This window comes from Diadema antillarum, unplaced genomic scaffold, assembly GCF_040938485.1.
Source record: "Diadema antillarum isolate AM-2024a unplaced genomic scaffold, OU_Dant_1.0 scf00000167, whole genome shotgun sequence".
Taxonomy (NCBI): domain Eukaryota; kingdom Metazoa; phylum Echinodermata; class Echinoidea; order Diadematoida; family Diadematidae; genus Diadema; species Diadema antillarum.
Genome location: NW_027271056.1, coordinates 3,178,800 through 3,195,894, shown reverse-complemented (window position 1 = coordinate 3,195,894; position 17,095 = coordinate 3,178,800). Strand labels below are relative to the sequence as shown.

General features: G+C 39.6%; 1 protein-coding gene across 1 annotated transcript in view; it reads right to left on the bottom strand.

Moving 5' to 3' along the window:
- The window catches only part of LOC139722574 (methanethiol oxidase-like), a 42,553-nt gene that overhangs the window by 15,764 nt on the left and 9,694 nt on the right, over window positions 1-17,095 (bottom strand). The window contains exon 3 of the mRNA XM_071633864.1: window positions 14,798-14,983. Coding sequence (XP_071489965.1) covers window positions 14,798-14,983 — 186 coding nt within the window. The remainder of the gene's footprint in view (window positions 1-14,797; window positions 14,984-17,095) is intronic.

Sequence of the window (17,095 nt, the reverse complement as noted above, 5' to 3'; positions counted from 1 at the left end):
CTGTGTCTGGAAGCAGACTACACATAGACCTAGAGCGTGTTTCTACTGAGAGCACCTCACATCCCTGGCATCGCCACGAATTTTGTCCAACGCAGCACCTCGTATTTAATGACCACTCGAGCTGTTTCTACTGAGCGACAAAATACGAGGTGATGCAAAGGTGACGTGCAAATGCGGCGATTCCGGAAGTCAGGTATTTTTAAGTCACAGATTTGGGTCACGCGCGCACTGCCTGTTAATACGATCCGAACCCTGCCTGCTTTGCTACAACAACTGCGTCGGCTATTTTTTGATTAGCCATTTCTCTTCGTCTTCCCATCCAATATACCCCGAACTAACATACTGGTATCCTGCCACTGACTGATGAGAAATCTTTGGAGATCGAGGGTCCAGTTGAGATTTTCTCAAGGCTGCGACATACTAATGTGGTACTCTTGCGATTAGCGAGACAATATAAAATTAAATAACGCGGTGTAAAATCAAGTAAGTGATGAGGGCTTAGAAATGCAATAAGTTAGGCTGTTAATCACGCGAACAATAGGCGATGAATGCCACAATTCACATCCCAGGTCGAAATTCCCATAGAAACCAGTAGAGCTAAAACCAGTAGAATTCTACTGGTTTGTACGGGTTCAGTGGAGACCGATTTTCTACTGGTTTCAATATGGAAAGTGAAATAAAACCAGTAGAAAACCAGTAGGAAATTTGTACTGGAACCAGTAGCAGACCAGTAAGAATTCTTATTGGAACCAGTAGAAACCAGTAGAAATGCTTGATTTAAACCAGTAGAATCCAGTGAAGACCAATGAAAACTCTCAATGAAACCAGTAGAAATCTCAACAAAACCAGTAGAAATCTTAACAAAACCAGTAGAAAACCAGTAGAAACCAGCAGGATTTTTTTACTGGAACCAGTAGAAATCTCAACAAAACCAGTAGAAATCTCAACAAAACCAGTAGAAATCTCAACAAAACCAGTAGAAATCTTAACAAAACCAGTAGAAAACCAGTAGAAACCAGCAGGATTTTTTTACTGGAACCAGTAGAAATCTCAACAAAACCAGTAGAAATCTCAACAAAACCAGTAGAAACCAGCATGAGTTCTTACTGGAACCAGTAGAAATCTCAACAAAACCAGTAGAAATCTTAACAAAACCAGTAGAAAACCAGTAGAAACCAGCAGGATTTCTTACTGGAACCAGTAGAAACCAGCAGGATTTCTTACTGGAACCAGTAGAAACCAGCAGGATTTCTTACTGGAACCAGTAGAAACCAGCAGGATTTCTTTCTGGAACCAGTAGAAACCAGCTGAATTTCTTACTGGAACCAGTAGAAACCAGCATGATTTCCTACTGGAACCAGTAGAAACCAGCAGGATTTCTTACTGGAACCAGTAGAAACCAGCAGGATTTCTTCTGGAACCAGTAGAAACCAGCAGGATTTCTTACTGGAACCAGTAGAAACCAGCAGGATTTCTTACTGGAACCAGTAGAAACCAGTAGGAATTTCTACTGGAACCAGAAGAATGCCAGTAGATTCCTTACTGAAACCAGAAGAAACCAACAGAATACCAGTAGATGTTGTACTGGCCCCAGTAGAAACCAGAAGAAATTCCTACTGAACCAGTAACAGCATGTACCAATGCATTTGGAAGAAGAACTTGCACTTCAAGTGACTCCCATTATAACGACATCTTCAGGACCGACAGTTTTCTTTTTGTTACATTAAAATGTTGTTACAGCTCAACAATGCAAGAAAGAACATTGTAAATGTAGTACAGTTGTAAATACAGGTAATTTAAGGACCTGATTTTTTACTTTTTTGATACATTGCAAAAAAGTTTCCATAGAACCATGTCCAATATAATGGATGTGCACTAGTAGTACAAATTCTTCTTCAAATCAGCAAAAACAAACAAACAAACAAAAAACCTATTTGTAATGGTGCCACCAGACATCAACTAATGTACAGTACTAACCAATTTTCGACTGAATGAGACATACCTGAATGTTCAAAATTAAGAATGCATACATGTACACAACACATGCCACACAAATTCATGCTGCATTTGTATGCATACATTAATCAAAACATGAGACTTCTATCACACACTGTAAGTCTGGAGTAAATACAGTCTTAAGTTGAGGAAATTTTATTACAGGTCAATGGATGATAATCATATTACATGAGTACATTACATTTCAAAGTATTCATTATTCAGATTACTTTTTTTTTCACCATGTTGTTTTGCCAAGCCAAAGAATTTTTATTTCAGTTAACAAATTCGTTCAACTGATTATGTGACAGGAATTTTTGTTTTTGAAAGACAAATAAGGCCTCGACAGGTATTTGAAAAAAAAAAATATGTAAATTTGTATTACATCAAAAATACAAGGTTTACATTCCTGTCATTGAGCACTTTCCATATGCCCCATTTGTTTGTTAAAGCGATAACTTAAAGATGATTACCCTAATCATAGAAAATGTTCATCTGAAAGGATGCAAAACTCATACGTACACAAACAAACTTAATAATAAAGATATTAAACTGATGGCATGACAAACAAAACTTCACTTGACAAAACAAAATACAGCATTGGTGGTTGGCAAAGAATAGATATTCATAATTATGTATGTAAAATAAACCATGCTGTCTTGCTGGCATCATCCAGGTACATACATCTACGGTACATACACAGATAACACTAACAGCATCGATCATAGATAGAGTTAAAAAAAGCGGCACCAAAATGGGATTGGATATTGTAGGTAAGAGGCAATGAGTAAAAAAAAAAAAGAAGAGGAAAATAGACAAATAAACAAATTCATAGTCACATCTGAATGTAAGTTTACAGAATAGATTTCAATTACCAAAATGCTCACGCATGCTTGGCAGCTCATTTTATGTTAGTTAACAGCCTTTCAAAAACATAAGAAAACCTCATGTCAAGGACCTAAATACCACGATTCACCTGTAATTACCTGTTTGAGTGCATATCACCTTTCTTACTATATTGTAATTATACACAGCCCTGTCCCTTTGCTGCACACAGCATTTGGTTGGGCTAGTTTCTTTCTATAATAGGTCCTTGTTCTGTCAGCTGGAAAGTGGTATGCACAATCTGTGAGGTTTAATGTCTAATAGTAGTCATAGATTTTTCACAATAAGTCAAGAGTCTTCACCTGGGACCTGATAAAATCATTATCATTTGCAAACTGGCAAGTCTGCAAGTTGCAAGGTTACACTAATTTAATTTAAAAAAAAAGAAAGAAAATGCATCAAACTGAACATTACCCATTTGACCATTTAAAATAAAAAAGAAAAAAATACAATGTACACCGTTGCATGATTCAATTACACAACTTTGAGCACAAACAACACAGCATGGACGCGGCAGGTTTTGCACTTCAAGCTCACACCCGTTAGTCTTTTTATCCGATAGCAAGTACAGCTATACTGTGTTATTGTCCAAGTTAGTCCTCACCTAATCCTTTGCCATCAGTACAGCGCAGGAATCTTCCCCTCCTCGACCAGCACAGCAACTCTCTTGTGCAAAATGATAAAATACTGTACATGAACTAAGTATATGCTGACTTTCTTGCAGTTTATACTTGTACCCATCATGAATGTAAAGATACACTGTAGCACAGAAGATCACCCAAGCCCAGTCATCTGGTTTTGACATACATGTACGTACGGTACTAAACTTGTACATTGTACATTACGGTACTGTTCAAGTATTTCCTCATTTAAGCTGTCACCAGTGATGGAATAACACAGGACATAGTGACACTCCTTTTCCTCCAGTCAATCTTTAAAGTACATTGTAGCTAACAAATCTCTGCACTGATGATGATGAGTCTGGCTGAATATGATGGTTCTCTCAGTTTTACATTTCTTTCGCTCACATAATTCTTTCACTAGTGTGAAAATATCTTGAAATTTTCCTGAAATGACAAGCTGACAACATACACTTTTTGTAAGAGCAAATATTTGGCCAGGCCTCCCTGGTTGGGCCCATCTGGTGCTTGTATGACGATTTCAAAATGCTGAAGGCCCAAACTCTCAGTGAGGTCATCATTCTCTGAAGAAGGCAAGGGAAGATGTAGGGCCCACTCGTGGCAGTCAAAATACCAGGTACGTGGCATAGCGGAGCTCCGCAAGTCGATCTTAGCTGGCTTCCTCTAGTCTTCATCGTCTCCTAATACCGGTACTTAAAGATAAAACAAACAGAAAGAGAACTTTGAGTAATCAATCAATTTTCAATGTTTGATGTTAAAGTGATATATTGTACTACACGTTGTACATAAATCTTGCCAAATTGAGAACATTTGTTTAAAAAATCAGCACATTTTTCTTCTTCATTAGAGATCAACATTCAACAATCATATCATTATGGTCAACTAGTGTTTCAGTTTGAACTCTTTATACATACATGTATGATTAATGTACAACATATGTTACGTTTCCACGCCTGACTCTGTCAAGGGCGTGTTATAGTTAACTTCACATATTCTGCTCAATGCACAAACCCGCCCCCACCGATTGATAAATCACTAGCACAGGGTAGACAGTGTTTCTGGCAATTCCATTTCTCTCACTTACAATGTACCGGGTAACCGGTACATACTGTATAGCCTGTATTTTACTTGGTGATTGACTAGCAAGCGGTGTTCCCTACGAACTGTTGTTATAATATACTGGCTTTTTGTACGCTTAAATGGTCACAGATTTGTCATACAATTTACACACACACATGAAAGCAAAGCTTGGCATTTTTTTCTACAACTTTGCTCACTGCATGTCCAAAATACGATTCAACATAAATCTACAAGTTAAATACATAGCTGTACATGTATTCTCAAATCATCACTATTTTGTTGGTGTCTAATGTGGCAAACAGAATGTTTCCATCATGGCACACAAACTGATATTGAGTGATAAAGAGCTAACTTAAATCCAACTTTGTAGTTAGCGTTAATAATACTTTAAATCTAGGCTAACAAGAGGTCTAAGGCAAAACACTCACTAACTGGCCAACACTGGTGCTCGGTTTGTCTCAGTCGGGTTCCTCATACACTTGCACTGCAGACGAGTACAGCATGGCTATGCATATCAGTGAACCTACTGCGTACTGGTGGCTGTAGCTGTTCCAGTGTCTCACAGTCCATTATCGGGCATTGTCAGTCTCCGACACGTACCACCACCACAACGGTAGTACCAGATACAGTTTGGATTCACAGTGGATTGTTTCGTCACATTTCAAATCGTTTGAACATACATGTAGTATGGTGTACGACATTTCTGAAACATACCGTAGGGCGTACTAGTACACCGAAAAAAACGTAGCGTTCAAACGTACGGCTTCGATTCCGATCGTCACCTAGTATGATCAGCTATGGTTGAATACGGCCTGGAAGCAAACTCGACATCAAAGTCACTCTCAAATGAAATAAAACGTCAATGTTTACCGCTAACTAAACCTTAGATTCCTGAGCTCATTGAAGATTCTCATTCCGAAACACAAATGCAATCGTAAGTGGAGTTTTCTCGGTATAATTGGCTGCTGGATGACAGAGTTGAACAGATTGCGATGGGTGCGTTGATGTGTGTACGACAGCGCAGTACCGACGTACAGCTCAAATATGAATGCGGTGGCGGCCGGCCGGCCAGCCAGCCAGCGCATACACAGGGCTGGGGAGCGGACGGCGGATTGCGCTGCCCGCCAAAAGTAGCTCGTTTGCATAACGGCTAGCTACGCGGTAGTATGACGTCATGTTGCCGTTTGAGACCCAGGGATTTATTGATGAGCATAACGAGTTTAAAGACAATTAGGTTATAACAATTACATAAGTATAATTTTATTTCAAAATATATGACTTATATTTTTATTTTTTTTTTGCAATTGTTAATATCCACATGATAACAAAATTAACAAAATTTTCCGTAAAAGTTGTTCATTGTAACGACGTTCTGTTGTTTGACAACTTCCAGTAGAATCCACCGGTTTCTATTGGTTTCTGCAGGCACTCGGTTGGTTTCTACTGGTTTGACTTGTTAGAAGTATTTTGACACCCCATTTTAAACCAGTAGAATCTACTGATTTCTGTCGGTTTCTACTAGTATTACTTCACAAGTTTACAACCCTCTTCAAACCGGTAGACTCCACAGGTACTCGTTGGTTTCCGCTGGTTTGACTTGATATTTTTACATCCCATTTCAAGCCAGTGGAATCTACTGGTTTCTGTCGGTTTCTACTGGTATAACTCCACACTTCTACAACCCTCTTCAAACCAGTAGACTATCTACAGGTACCTGTTGGTTTCTACTGGTTTGACTTGTTTGTTTTTACATGTATAGGAGATGACTGGTTTGTACTGGTTACCACTGGTTTGACATGATATTTCGACACCCCATTTTAAGCTAGTGGAATCTACTGGTTTCTGTCACTTTCTACTGGTATAACTTCACACTTCTACTAATCCTCTTCTTACCAGTAGACTATCTACAGTACCTGTTGGTTTCTACTGGTTATTTGATTTTCCATGTATAGGAGATTGACTGGTTTGTACTGGTTACCACTGGTTTGACTTAATATTTTGACACCCCATTTCAAGCCAGTGGAAACTACTGGTTTCTGTCGGTTTCTACTGGTATAACTTCACACTTCTACAACCCTCTTCAAACCAGTAGACTATCTACAGGTACCTGCTGGTTTCTACTGGTTTGACTTATTTGTTTTTCCATGTATAGGAGATTGACTGGTTTGTACTGGTTACCACTGGTTTGACTTAATATTTTGACACCCATTTCAAGCCAGTGGAATCTACTGGTTTCTGTCGGTTTCTACTGGTATAACTTCACACTTCTACAACCCTCTTCAAACCAGTAGACTATCTACAGGTACCTGTTGGTTTCTACTGGTTTGACTTATTTGTTTTACATGTATAGGAGATTGACTGGTTTGTACTGGTTACCACTGGTTTGACTTAATATTTTGACACCCCATTTCAAGCCAGTGGAAACTACTGGTTTCTGTCGGTTCCTACTGGTATAACTTCACACTTCTACAACCCTCTTCAAACCAGTAGACTATCTACAGGTACCTGTTGGTTTCTACTGGTTTGACTTATTTGTTTTTCCATGTATAGGAGATTGACTGGTTTGTACTGGTTACCACTGGTTTGACTTAATATTTTGACACCCCATTTCAAGCCAGTGGAATCTACTGGTTTCTGTCGGTTTCTACTGGTATAACTTCACACTTCTACAACCCTCTTCAAACCAGTAGACTATCTACAGGTACCTGTTGGTTTCTACTGGTTTGACATTTGTTTTACATGTATAGGAGATTGACTGGTTTGTACTGGTTTCCGCTGGTTTCACTTGATATTTTGACACCCCACTTTAAAGCCAGTGGATTCTACTGGTTTTTGTCGGTTTCTACTGGTATAACTTCACACTTCTACAACCCTCTTCAAACCAGTAGACTTCTACAGGTACCTGTTGGTTTCTACTGGTTTGACTTATTTGTTTCTACATGTATATGAGATTGACTGGTTTGTACTGGTTACCACTGGTTTGACTTGATATTTCGACACCCCCATTTTAAGCCAGTAGAATATTCTGGTTTCTATTGGTTTATGCTGGTATTACTTTATCACAATTGTATGACCCTCTTCCAGCCATTACTACTGGTACCTGTTGGTTTCTACTGGTTTGATTTAATTCTTGTTTATACATGCAGAAAAGTGACTGGTCTGTACTGGTTCATACTGGTTTTCCCTTCTTTTAAAGCCATCTTCAAACCAGTAGGCTGCACGGGTACCTGTTGGTTTTTACTGGTTAACAAGTAATGTCTTAACATGCATAAAAAAAATGCTGGTTTGTATTGGTTTCTACTGGTCTGACTTGTCTTTTTTCAACCCAGTTTTGAAACCAGTCGACTCTTCTGGTTTGTACTGTTCTCTACAGGTTTCCCTCTCCACTTGAAACCATTAAACAGTACTGATTTCTTCTGGATTCTACTGGTCTAACTTTGAATTTAACACTCCATTTGAAAACCAGTAGACTCTACTGGTTTTTATTGGTTTGTTCTGGTCTTTTGACCAGTTGAATCTAATGGTCTCTATGGGAATCCTACTGGAACCCTCTGGAAATTCCCATAGAAACCACTCAAATCCGGAAACCATTAGAAACCAGTAGAAGGTCTCTACTGGTTTCTACTGGTTTCTATGGGAATTTCGACCTGGGATGTAACGTAACGTATAGGGCCTATAACACATACACAAGCGAGTTGGTACCAACAAAGCATGATGCGAACACGGTCGCTGTGTGTACACACGTATTTTGTACACATGTGTGCGATGAACCGATTGAAAAGCGCGGGGAGAAATTCTAGACGTCCGATACACCACGAATTTCGCTACCCGGTGTGTTTCTACTGAGAATCGTCCTTCGCGTCACCACGCATCGACCACCTCAATAGATGGACGACGGAGCACCTCGCATCAGCCGGCATCGGCCACTACCAGATCTGTTTCTACTGAGGAAAAAATCGAGGTGTCACCACGCATCGGCCGGTATCGGCCGGCATCGGCCGGTATCACCACACATCGGCTGGCATCACCTCGAATTTTCGTCGCTCAGTAGAAACACGCTCCTAGATATCATTGTTTGTCTAGATAGGGGCTTTGAAGGTTGTTAGAAATCACAGGAACTCAATGAAAAGTATGAACTGTACTGGAGACTGTTGGAATTTTCAAGCAAATAGAGTGCCCATGTTTTGGGGTTATTATTCTATCTTTTTATTTTTTATTCCAATGCAACAATGAGGACTACTGGGTATCACAGTCGATAGCCAAGAATGCATGGTCACAAGTTGCTGGGCAACTGTGTCAAAAGCTAAATAAATGAAACATTGCTGAAGAAATCATATACTAGGGTGTAATTTCTTGTAACTTCACCTGAAGTGTGACCAGAAGAAAGTCCATATTCTTGTCACAACTTCTTATACTTGTACATTTGTATTTTCATTCCTTCTAAACACCACACATGAAAAATGTGCAGCTCTTTCCACACCTCCCAGTCCTGACATTATATCACGAGGTAGGCAATTAACTGTGTGGCTCAGTGGATACAACAAATGAACCATCAATCCTAAGTCTGTGGTTCATTCACCCTGGCTACGCAGGGTCTATCTATGCACCTAGGTAAGGTGATTTATCCTCACTGCACAGATATTCCTTTTTCTTTGATCCCATAGTTGCTCTCTGTACATGCATTCATTGCTTTTTAAGCAGCAGCATAACAGAAACCATGACACAATTCCAAACAAACAGGTTGAGTGTGTATAGGTTACATGTGGCACATACTCTTGCTGATGTGCAGATAAGTTTGGGTAACAATTGTTCCCATACTACCCTCCCCCCCCCCCCCCAAAAAAAAAAAAAAAGTTTCGTGCCTTCAACTGTACTATTTACCATATAAACTTTTCATATTCATGAAGTTCTTCCGTCGAGATGTTTTCATTGCAACTGATTGACAAATTGCCCTACATCGACGTAAATAAGCACTGAATTGATCAGTGTTTTAGTAGTAGCCATGATAAAAAATCATGGGCGTACATACTCGAGCAGGATTCGAACCTACGACCTCCTGATCACCGGACAGGCGTCATCTCCACTAGACCACCGAGCTTTCGCCCGACAGCAAGTGTTGGTTCTAGTCCTTATAGCATGCAGCGGGTTCTGCTTTGTTATTCAAATTCATGAAGTTCTTCCGTCGAGATGTTTTCATTGCAACTGATTGACAAATTGCCCTACATCGACGTAAATAAGCACTGAATTGATCAGTGTTTTAGTAGTAGCCATGATAAAAAAAAAATCATGGGCGTACATACTCGAGCAGGATTCGAACCTACGACCTCCTGATCACCGGACAGGCGTCATCTCCACTAGACCACCGAGCTTTCGCCCGACAGCAAGTGTTGGTTCTAGTCCTTATAGCATGCAGCGGGTTCTGCTTTGTTATTCAAATTCATGAAGTTCTTCCGTCGAGATGTTTTCATTGCAACTGATTGACAAATTGCCCTACATCGACGTAAATAAGCACTGAATTGATCAGTGTTTTAGTAGTAGCCATGATAAGAAATCATGGGCGTACATACTCGAGCAGGATTCGAACCTACGACCTCCTGATCACCGGACAGGCGTCATCTCCACTAGACCACCGAGCTTTCGCCCGACAGCAAGTGTTGGTTCTAGTCCTTATAGCATGCAGCGGGTTCTGCTTTGTTATTCAAATTCATGAAGTTCTTCCGTCGAGATGTTTTCATTGCAACTGATTGACAAATTGCCCTACATCGACGTAAATAAGCACTGAATTGATCAGTGTTTTAGTAGTAGCCATGATAAAAAAAAAATCATGGGCGTACATATTCGAGCAGGATTCGAACCTACGACCTCCTGATCACCGGACAGGCGTCATCTCCACTAGACCACCGAGCTTTCGCCCGACAGCAAGTGTTGGTTCTAGTCCTTATAGCATGCAGCGGGTTCTGCTTTGTTATTCAAATTCATGAAGTTCTTCCGTCGAGATGTTTTCATTGCAACTGATTGACAAATTGCCCTACATCGACGTAAATAAGCACTGAATTGATCAGTGTTTTAGTAGTAGCCATGATAAAAAATCATGGGCGTACATACTCGAGCAGGATTCGAACCTACGACCTCCTGATCACCGGACAGGCGTCATCTCCACTAGACCACCGAGCTTTCGCCCGACAGCAAGTGTTGGTTCTAGTCCTTATAGCATGCAGCGGGTTCTGCTTTGTTATTCAAATTCAAGCAGAACCCGCTGCATGCTATAAGGACTAGAACCAACACTTGCTGTCGGGCGAAAGCTCGGTGGTCTAGTGGAGATGACGCCTGTCCGGTGATCAGGAGGTCGTAGGTTCGAATCCTGCTCGAGTATGTACGCCCATGATTTTTTATCATGGCTACTACTAAAACACTGATCAATTCAGTGCTTATTTACGTCGATGTAGGGCAATTTGTCAATCAGTTGCAATGAAAACATCTCGACGGAAGAACTTCATGAATTTGAATAACAAAGCAGAACCCGCTGCATGCTATAAGGACTAGAACCAACACTTGCTGTCGGGCGAAAGCTCGGTGGTCTAGTGGAGATGACGCCTGTCCGGTGATCAGGAGGTCGTAGGTTCGAATCCTGCTCGAGTATGTACGCCCATGATTTTTTATCATGGCTACTACTAAAACACTGATCAATTCAGTGCTTATTTACGTCGATGTAGGGCAATTTGTCAATCAGTTGCAATGAAAACATCTCGACGGAAGAACTTCATGAATTTGAATAACAAAGCAGAACCCGCTGCATGCTATAAGGACTAGAACCAACACTTGCTGTCGGGCGAAAGCTCGGTGGTCTAGTGGAGATGACGCCTGTCCGGTGATCAGGAGGTCGTAGGTTCGAATCCTGCTCGAGTATGTACGCCCATGATTTTTTATCATGGCTACTACTAAAACACTGATCAATTCAGTGCTTATTTACGTCGATGTAGGGCAATTTGTCAATCAGTTGCAATGAAAACATCTCGACGGAAGAACTTCATGAATTTGAATAACAAAGCAGAACCCGCTGCATGCTATAAGGACTAGAACCAACACTTGCTGTCGGGCGAAAGCTCGGTGGTCTAGTGGAGATGACGCCTGTCCGGTGATCAGGAGGTCGTAGGTTCGAATCCTGCTCGAGTATGTACGCCCATGATTTTTTATCATGGCTACTACTAAAACACTGATCAATTCAGTGCTTATTTACGTCGATGTAGGGCAATTTGTCAATCAGTTGCAATGAAAACATCTCGACGGAAGAACTTCATGAATTTGAATAACAAAGCAGAACCCGCTGCATGCTATAAGGACTAGAACCAACACTTGCTGTCGGGCGAAAGCTCGGTGGTCTAGTGGAGATGACGCCTGTCCGGTGATCAGGAGGTCGTAGGTTCGAATCCTGCTCGAGTATGTACGCCCATGATTTTTTATCATGGCTACTACTAAAACACTGATCAATTCAGTGCTTATTTACGTCGATGTAGGGCAATTTGTCAATCAGTTGCAATGAAAACATCTCGACGGAAGAACTTCATGAATTTGAATAACAAAGCAGAACCCGCTGCATGCTATAAGGACTAGAACCAACACTTGCTGTCGGGCGAAAGCTCGGTGGTCTAGTGGAGATGACGCCTGTCCGGTGATCAGGAGGTCGTAGGTTCGAATCCTGCTCGAGTATGTACGCCCATGATTTTTTTTTTATCATGGCTACTACTAAAACACTGATCAATTCAGTGCTTATTTACGTCGATGTAGGGCAATTTGTCAATCAGTTGCAATGAAAACATCTCGACGGAAGAACTTCATGAATTTGAATAACAAAGCAGAACCCGCTGCATGCTATAAGGACTAGAACCAACACTTGCTGTCGGGCGAAAGCTCGGTGGTCTAGTGGAGATGACGCCTGTCCGGTGATCAGGAGGTCGTAGGTTTGAATCCTGCTCGAGTATGTACGCCCATGATTTTTTATCATGGCTACTACTAAAACACTGATCAATTCAGTGCTTATTTACGTCGATGTAGGGCAATTTGTCAATCAGTTGCAAAACTTTTCATAGTTTGCTTCTTACGTACATATACATGATGATACTTGTAGTCCGCGTGTTGGTACCAGTATAGAAAAGATGAAGAAGTAGAGTGGAAATGCATTTTGACAGTCCAACAGTGCTATTTATTCAGACCAAATTTTCGACGATACATTCATATTTGTTGACCCTGACGAAGACGAATGTATCGTCAAAAATTTGGTCTGAATAAATAGCACTGTTGGACTGTCAAAATGCATTACTACTCTACTTTTTCATCTTTTCTATAACATATATACATATATATATATATACATTTCACCAAAAGAACCTGAGTACTAATACTGTGTCTACCTTTCAATGCTTACTAGATTCACTGCTGCTGTAATTCACTGCTGTTATATAACATTGCATAACATAACATTGCATAATATACAGTATACACTGTTCAGCAGTACCACCTTTGCAGTGAACGCACTTTCTGAGAGCACAGGGGCAAGGGAATGTGTTTTTTACTGCATTCATCTGCAATTACACCTCCCAGGTCAGCCACCTGAATAGAAACGAATGAGGGCCAGTAAATTGGGACAGTCCCATCCTTTTGTGTACTAGGCCATTGGTTGTGCACAAAAGATGGGAATAAAGGCTATTAAGGTAGTAACTACTTCTTGAAGTATTGTATGTATATATAGTTGAATACCTTGTCAAAGAACCGCAACTCTTTAGTATAGCTTCTCTTCCTTATGCCCAGTCTTCACAGACCATATAACGTGGAGTAAACTCCAGAGAACACTAGGAGAACATTGCTACTGTGGACATAGCCTCTGGGTAGCTCCAGAGGACTTTGGGGTAAATTCTACCCTAGACTGGTCCTGAGTAGACTCAGAGTAGCCTCCGGGAGGACATTCCGGTTAAATGTCTGATGTAAGATGCTCTCAAGGTAAATCTTACTTGGAGAGGCCAGATGACATCACCTTGGCCTGAAATATTTTTGCAATAACCAATGCGCCAAAACTGTACTGTATTTGCCTCATTTTTAAAGACCTGAAGAAGTAACCTCCGGTGTTGTCTATATGCCAGCACAACTAAATCATGGTCTGCCAAACCCAGCAACTCATCTTCATACATTTACGCGTATAGTTACGATCTCAAAGCAAAAAGAAATGAATTAAATTTTGTCAAATTTTTTGTACATGATTAACGGAGAATAGTGGAGTGAAAACAATGTCATTATCTAGTTCACTCATATGCATATTCATATCAACTGTTCATAAACTATTTTGAAAAAAAAAATAGCCAAATTTCACAATTTCATAACTTCCCTGATTTTTACTGAGAATTTATGGTTGCCCTGAATAAAAAGAGAAGTCCTACATTTATATGTACAAGCCAAAAATCATGAACTGTTGATGTGAACAAAATTAAATTTCCAAGTTACACAGCTCTGGAGTATACATGAAAGGATAATGGGAATACTCAAAGAACCAAATAATACTTTATAGAATACATTGTAAATTTCTCATCACCATAGGCACTTTTACGTGCAGTAACAACAGAATTTTGACTGGGCGGGAAGATATGGTCAAAACAGCTTATATGGAAGAGCGAATAAGACTAGTGACTCTCAATTAAGTAGGTCCTTGGTTCAAGTCCCTTGGCAGTAGTGGTTGTGCCTCTAGGTAATGCAATTTATCCTGATACTACCCAGTCCTTCACAGAGGAAGTTAAAAGCTGTCAGTGTATGTCAGTGTATAAGTTCAGATGGCGTGATTTCTCCACTTATTTTACCATGCTGAGGCATTGTGCTGCATGCCATTTTTGAGATCATACTGAATATTGTGAGGTGATGATCAACATACTCAGCTCACTCATTTGCATACTCATATTGACTGTTCGAGAAATGTTTTGCAAAAATTAGTAAAACTTCATATAACATATCTTCTCTAATTTCAATTCAATTGTGATCAGATTTTCACTGTTGTGCTTATGAAATAATACTGGTACTCTTTGTTTTACTAGACTACCTTTAAAAACTAGCTGGTCCAGAATTCCCCTTTCACTGCAACATGTTGCATTAAATTGTTAAGACAGTGAAGCTGTATCTCATGACAACACATGGTTACGGTACTCGTTGAAACTCACGTGGTAGATTCCCGGACGTCGTGGGTCAGAGCCCGTGTCGATGACATACACACGGGAGGAGTAGAGGGACGGTAGGATGAGACGATTCCTGTTCTTAGTGGAATCACCGAAGCAACTACTGCAGGTGTTCCAGCCGGAATGGTGCAGCTCATCCTCAATATAGGGCATGTTCAGGCGGTGGATGATCTGAAAAATATAAAACCAATGACAAATTCTTATCAGTATTGCATGAAAAATCATGAATAAGTTATATAAACACCATTCACACAAATATTTGGTTTCAACATTTCATTCGCATTTCACTGGTGGTTTCTAATATGAATACATTACATCAAATCATACGAGTATATATATATGAAAATATGTAAGTACCCACACGAGCATTCAGACAAACAGTTTAAATCCCACCACGAACATCCAAATAAATGCACACTAAGCTCACCCAAACTGCTAATCTCACATAACCACACCAGTACAAGTAGAGTTCATGTACCTAATTATAAATACACACTATGGGTTTATTCCTGCTAGTAACTTTTTTTTTTTCTCGGAAATCTGTAGAAATCTTTATTAGGGCTGCCAAGCCTCAACCCTTGAGCATGAAACTCATTTTGTTCACATATATTCTTACTTTCACAAAGATTTCCCTCCCCCCCCCCCCAAAAAAAGAGATGATTTTTGGAGTAAACAACATTTGGCAAAATAAATGTCAATATATTGCAAAATATAAATACCTAACAACAACTGAACATGTTTGAGTTTACAACTCTAGACAATCTTCAATCAATTATTGGACAATTCTGAAAATGGATTCCATTGAGATAGGACACAGTTTCATTTTGTACTAAAAGATTGTCACTGCTATAATGCACCTTGCATTATAAAGGGGAATGAAACCCAAAGACAGATGTGGTGTGAGTGAATGCAGAAAGATTAATTGAAACATTGATTAATAAAGTTTCAAGAAAAAAAAATCTGTCTTAATGTAATGAATTTTCAACGTTTTGGTACCAAAATCGCTAGATAAGAAGACTAAAATCATTTATTAAGTCACAGTAGGATAATGATAGGAAGAAAATGTAAAGACAATTCATCATATTTTCCTTTTGCTATGGCATAATGAAAGTGCATATGACTTTCCTCTTACATCAGGCAGGAGGTATAATTTCCTTTTAACAAAATGTCTGTAAAAAGTGGAAGAAATGTGTACTTTTCATTTTTTTTAATGCAATTTTGTGGAATTGTCTTAGGCACCTTTTGGAATGGAAGCATAACAATGAAAGATAGAGAGAGAGAAAAAAAAAGGGGAAAACAAAAGATAAATTTGAAAACTACATGTAGTTTCAACAGCTGGCAAATTTTGCAACTCATGCTGACTCTGCAATTTATCATGGGTTTGCTCTTATTTGACTACAAGTTGCATGCATGACCGAGTTGTAAACAGCTAGTCAAACACAATGCAAAGGCCTTCTGTTCTCTTCTTCAATGACGGTCCAAGACAATGGGCAGCAAAGAAATATCTGTCAGTAGACTTCCATGGAAATATTAAAAAATACTATTCAACACTGATGAATTCTTGATGTGAGTCCCAAGGTGGATTTTTGGCAAAGGACTATAAAATTTATGTCTACTTCACTTGATACACCATGTAATCATGTCTCATATTCCTCTTTGACATGCAACACAAGTTTTCTTGGGCAACTAAAAGAAAATGATATATAAACTGTAAAAGGCATCAAGAGGGGGACAATAGAGATCCTCCTTTAGAAGGAGGTAAGAAAAAGAAGCAGTTGTTATGTTTTGTAGTTTACCAATCTATTACAATTATATTTATAAGCAGGTTTTGGTAATTAATATATTGTAATGAGAATTAGGTATAAAGATTCAATGATGACAAAATGTTTTTCATACATTTTATATGTGACTATTATGTAAGTCATTATTTTGATTGAAGTTGCAATACCAACCTCTAAGCCAGAAGAATACTGGTGTAAATGATGGAAATGCAGTTCAATCAAACTATCCCTATTACTTTTGATCACACCCTGAATGGCCTGTTAGTAATTAAAGACATCATGCTGAGCTTTTAACTGCCCTCAGTAACACAATCGCCAAGCCTTGTGTTTTAAGGGCCCAAGAAATACGTGAATTTTTCAACAGCTTACAACTCCATGTATTGTTCAGTAAAAGATATTCAGGGCTCTAAACAATGGGGACCTCAGTCTCTGGTACCTAGGAGAAACGGAAATCACACACTGTCCTTGACAATAACTCCCCTACAAGTGACTAGACTCCTCT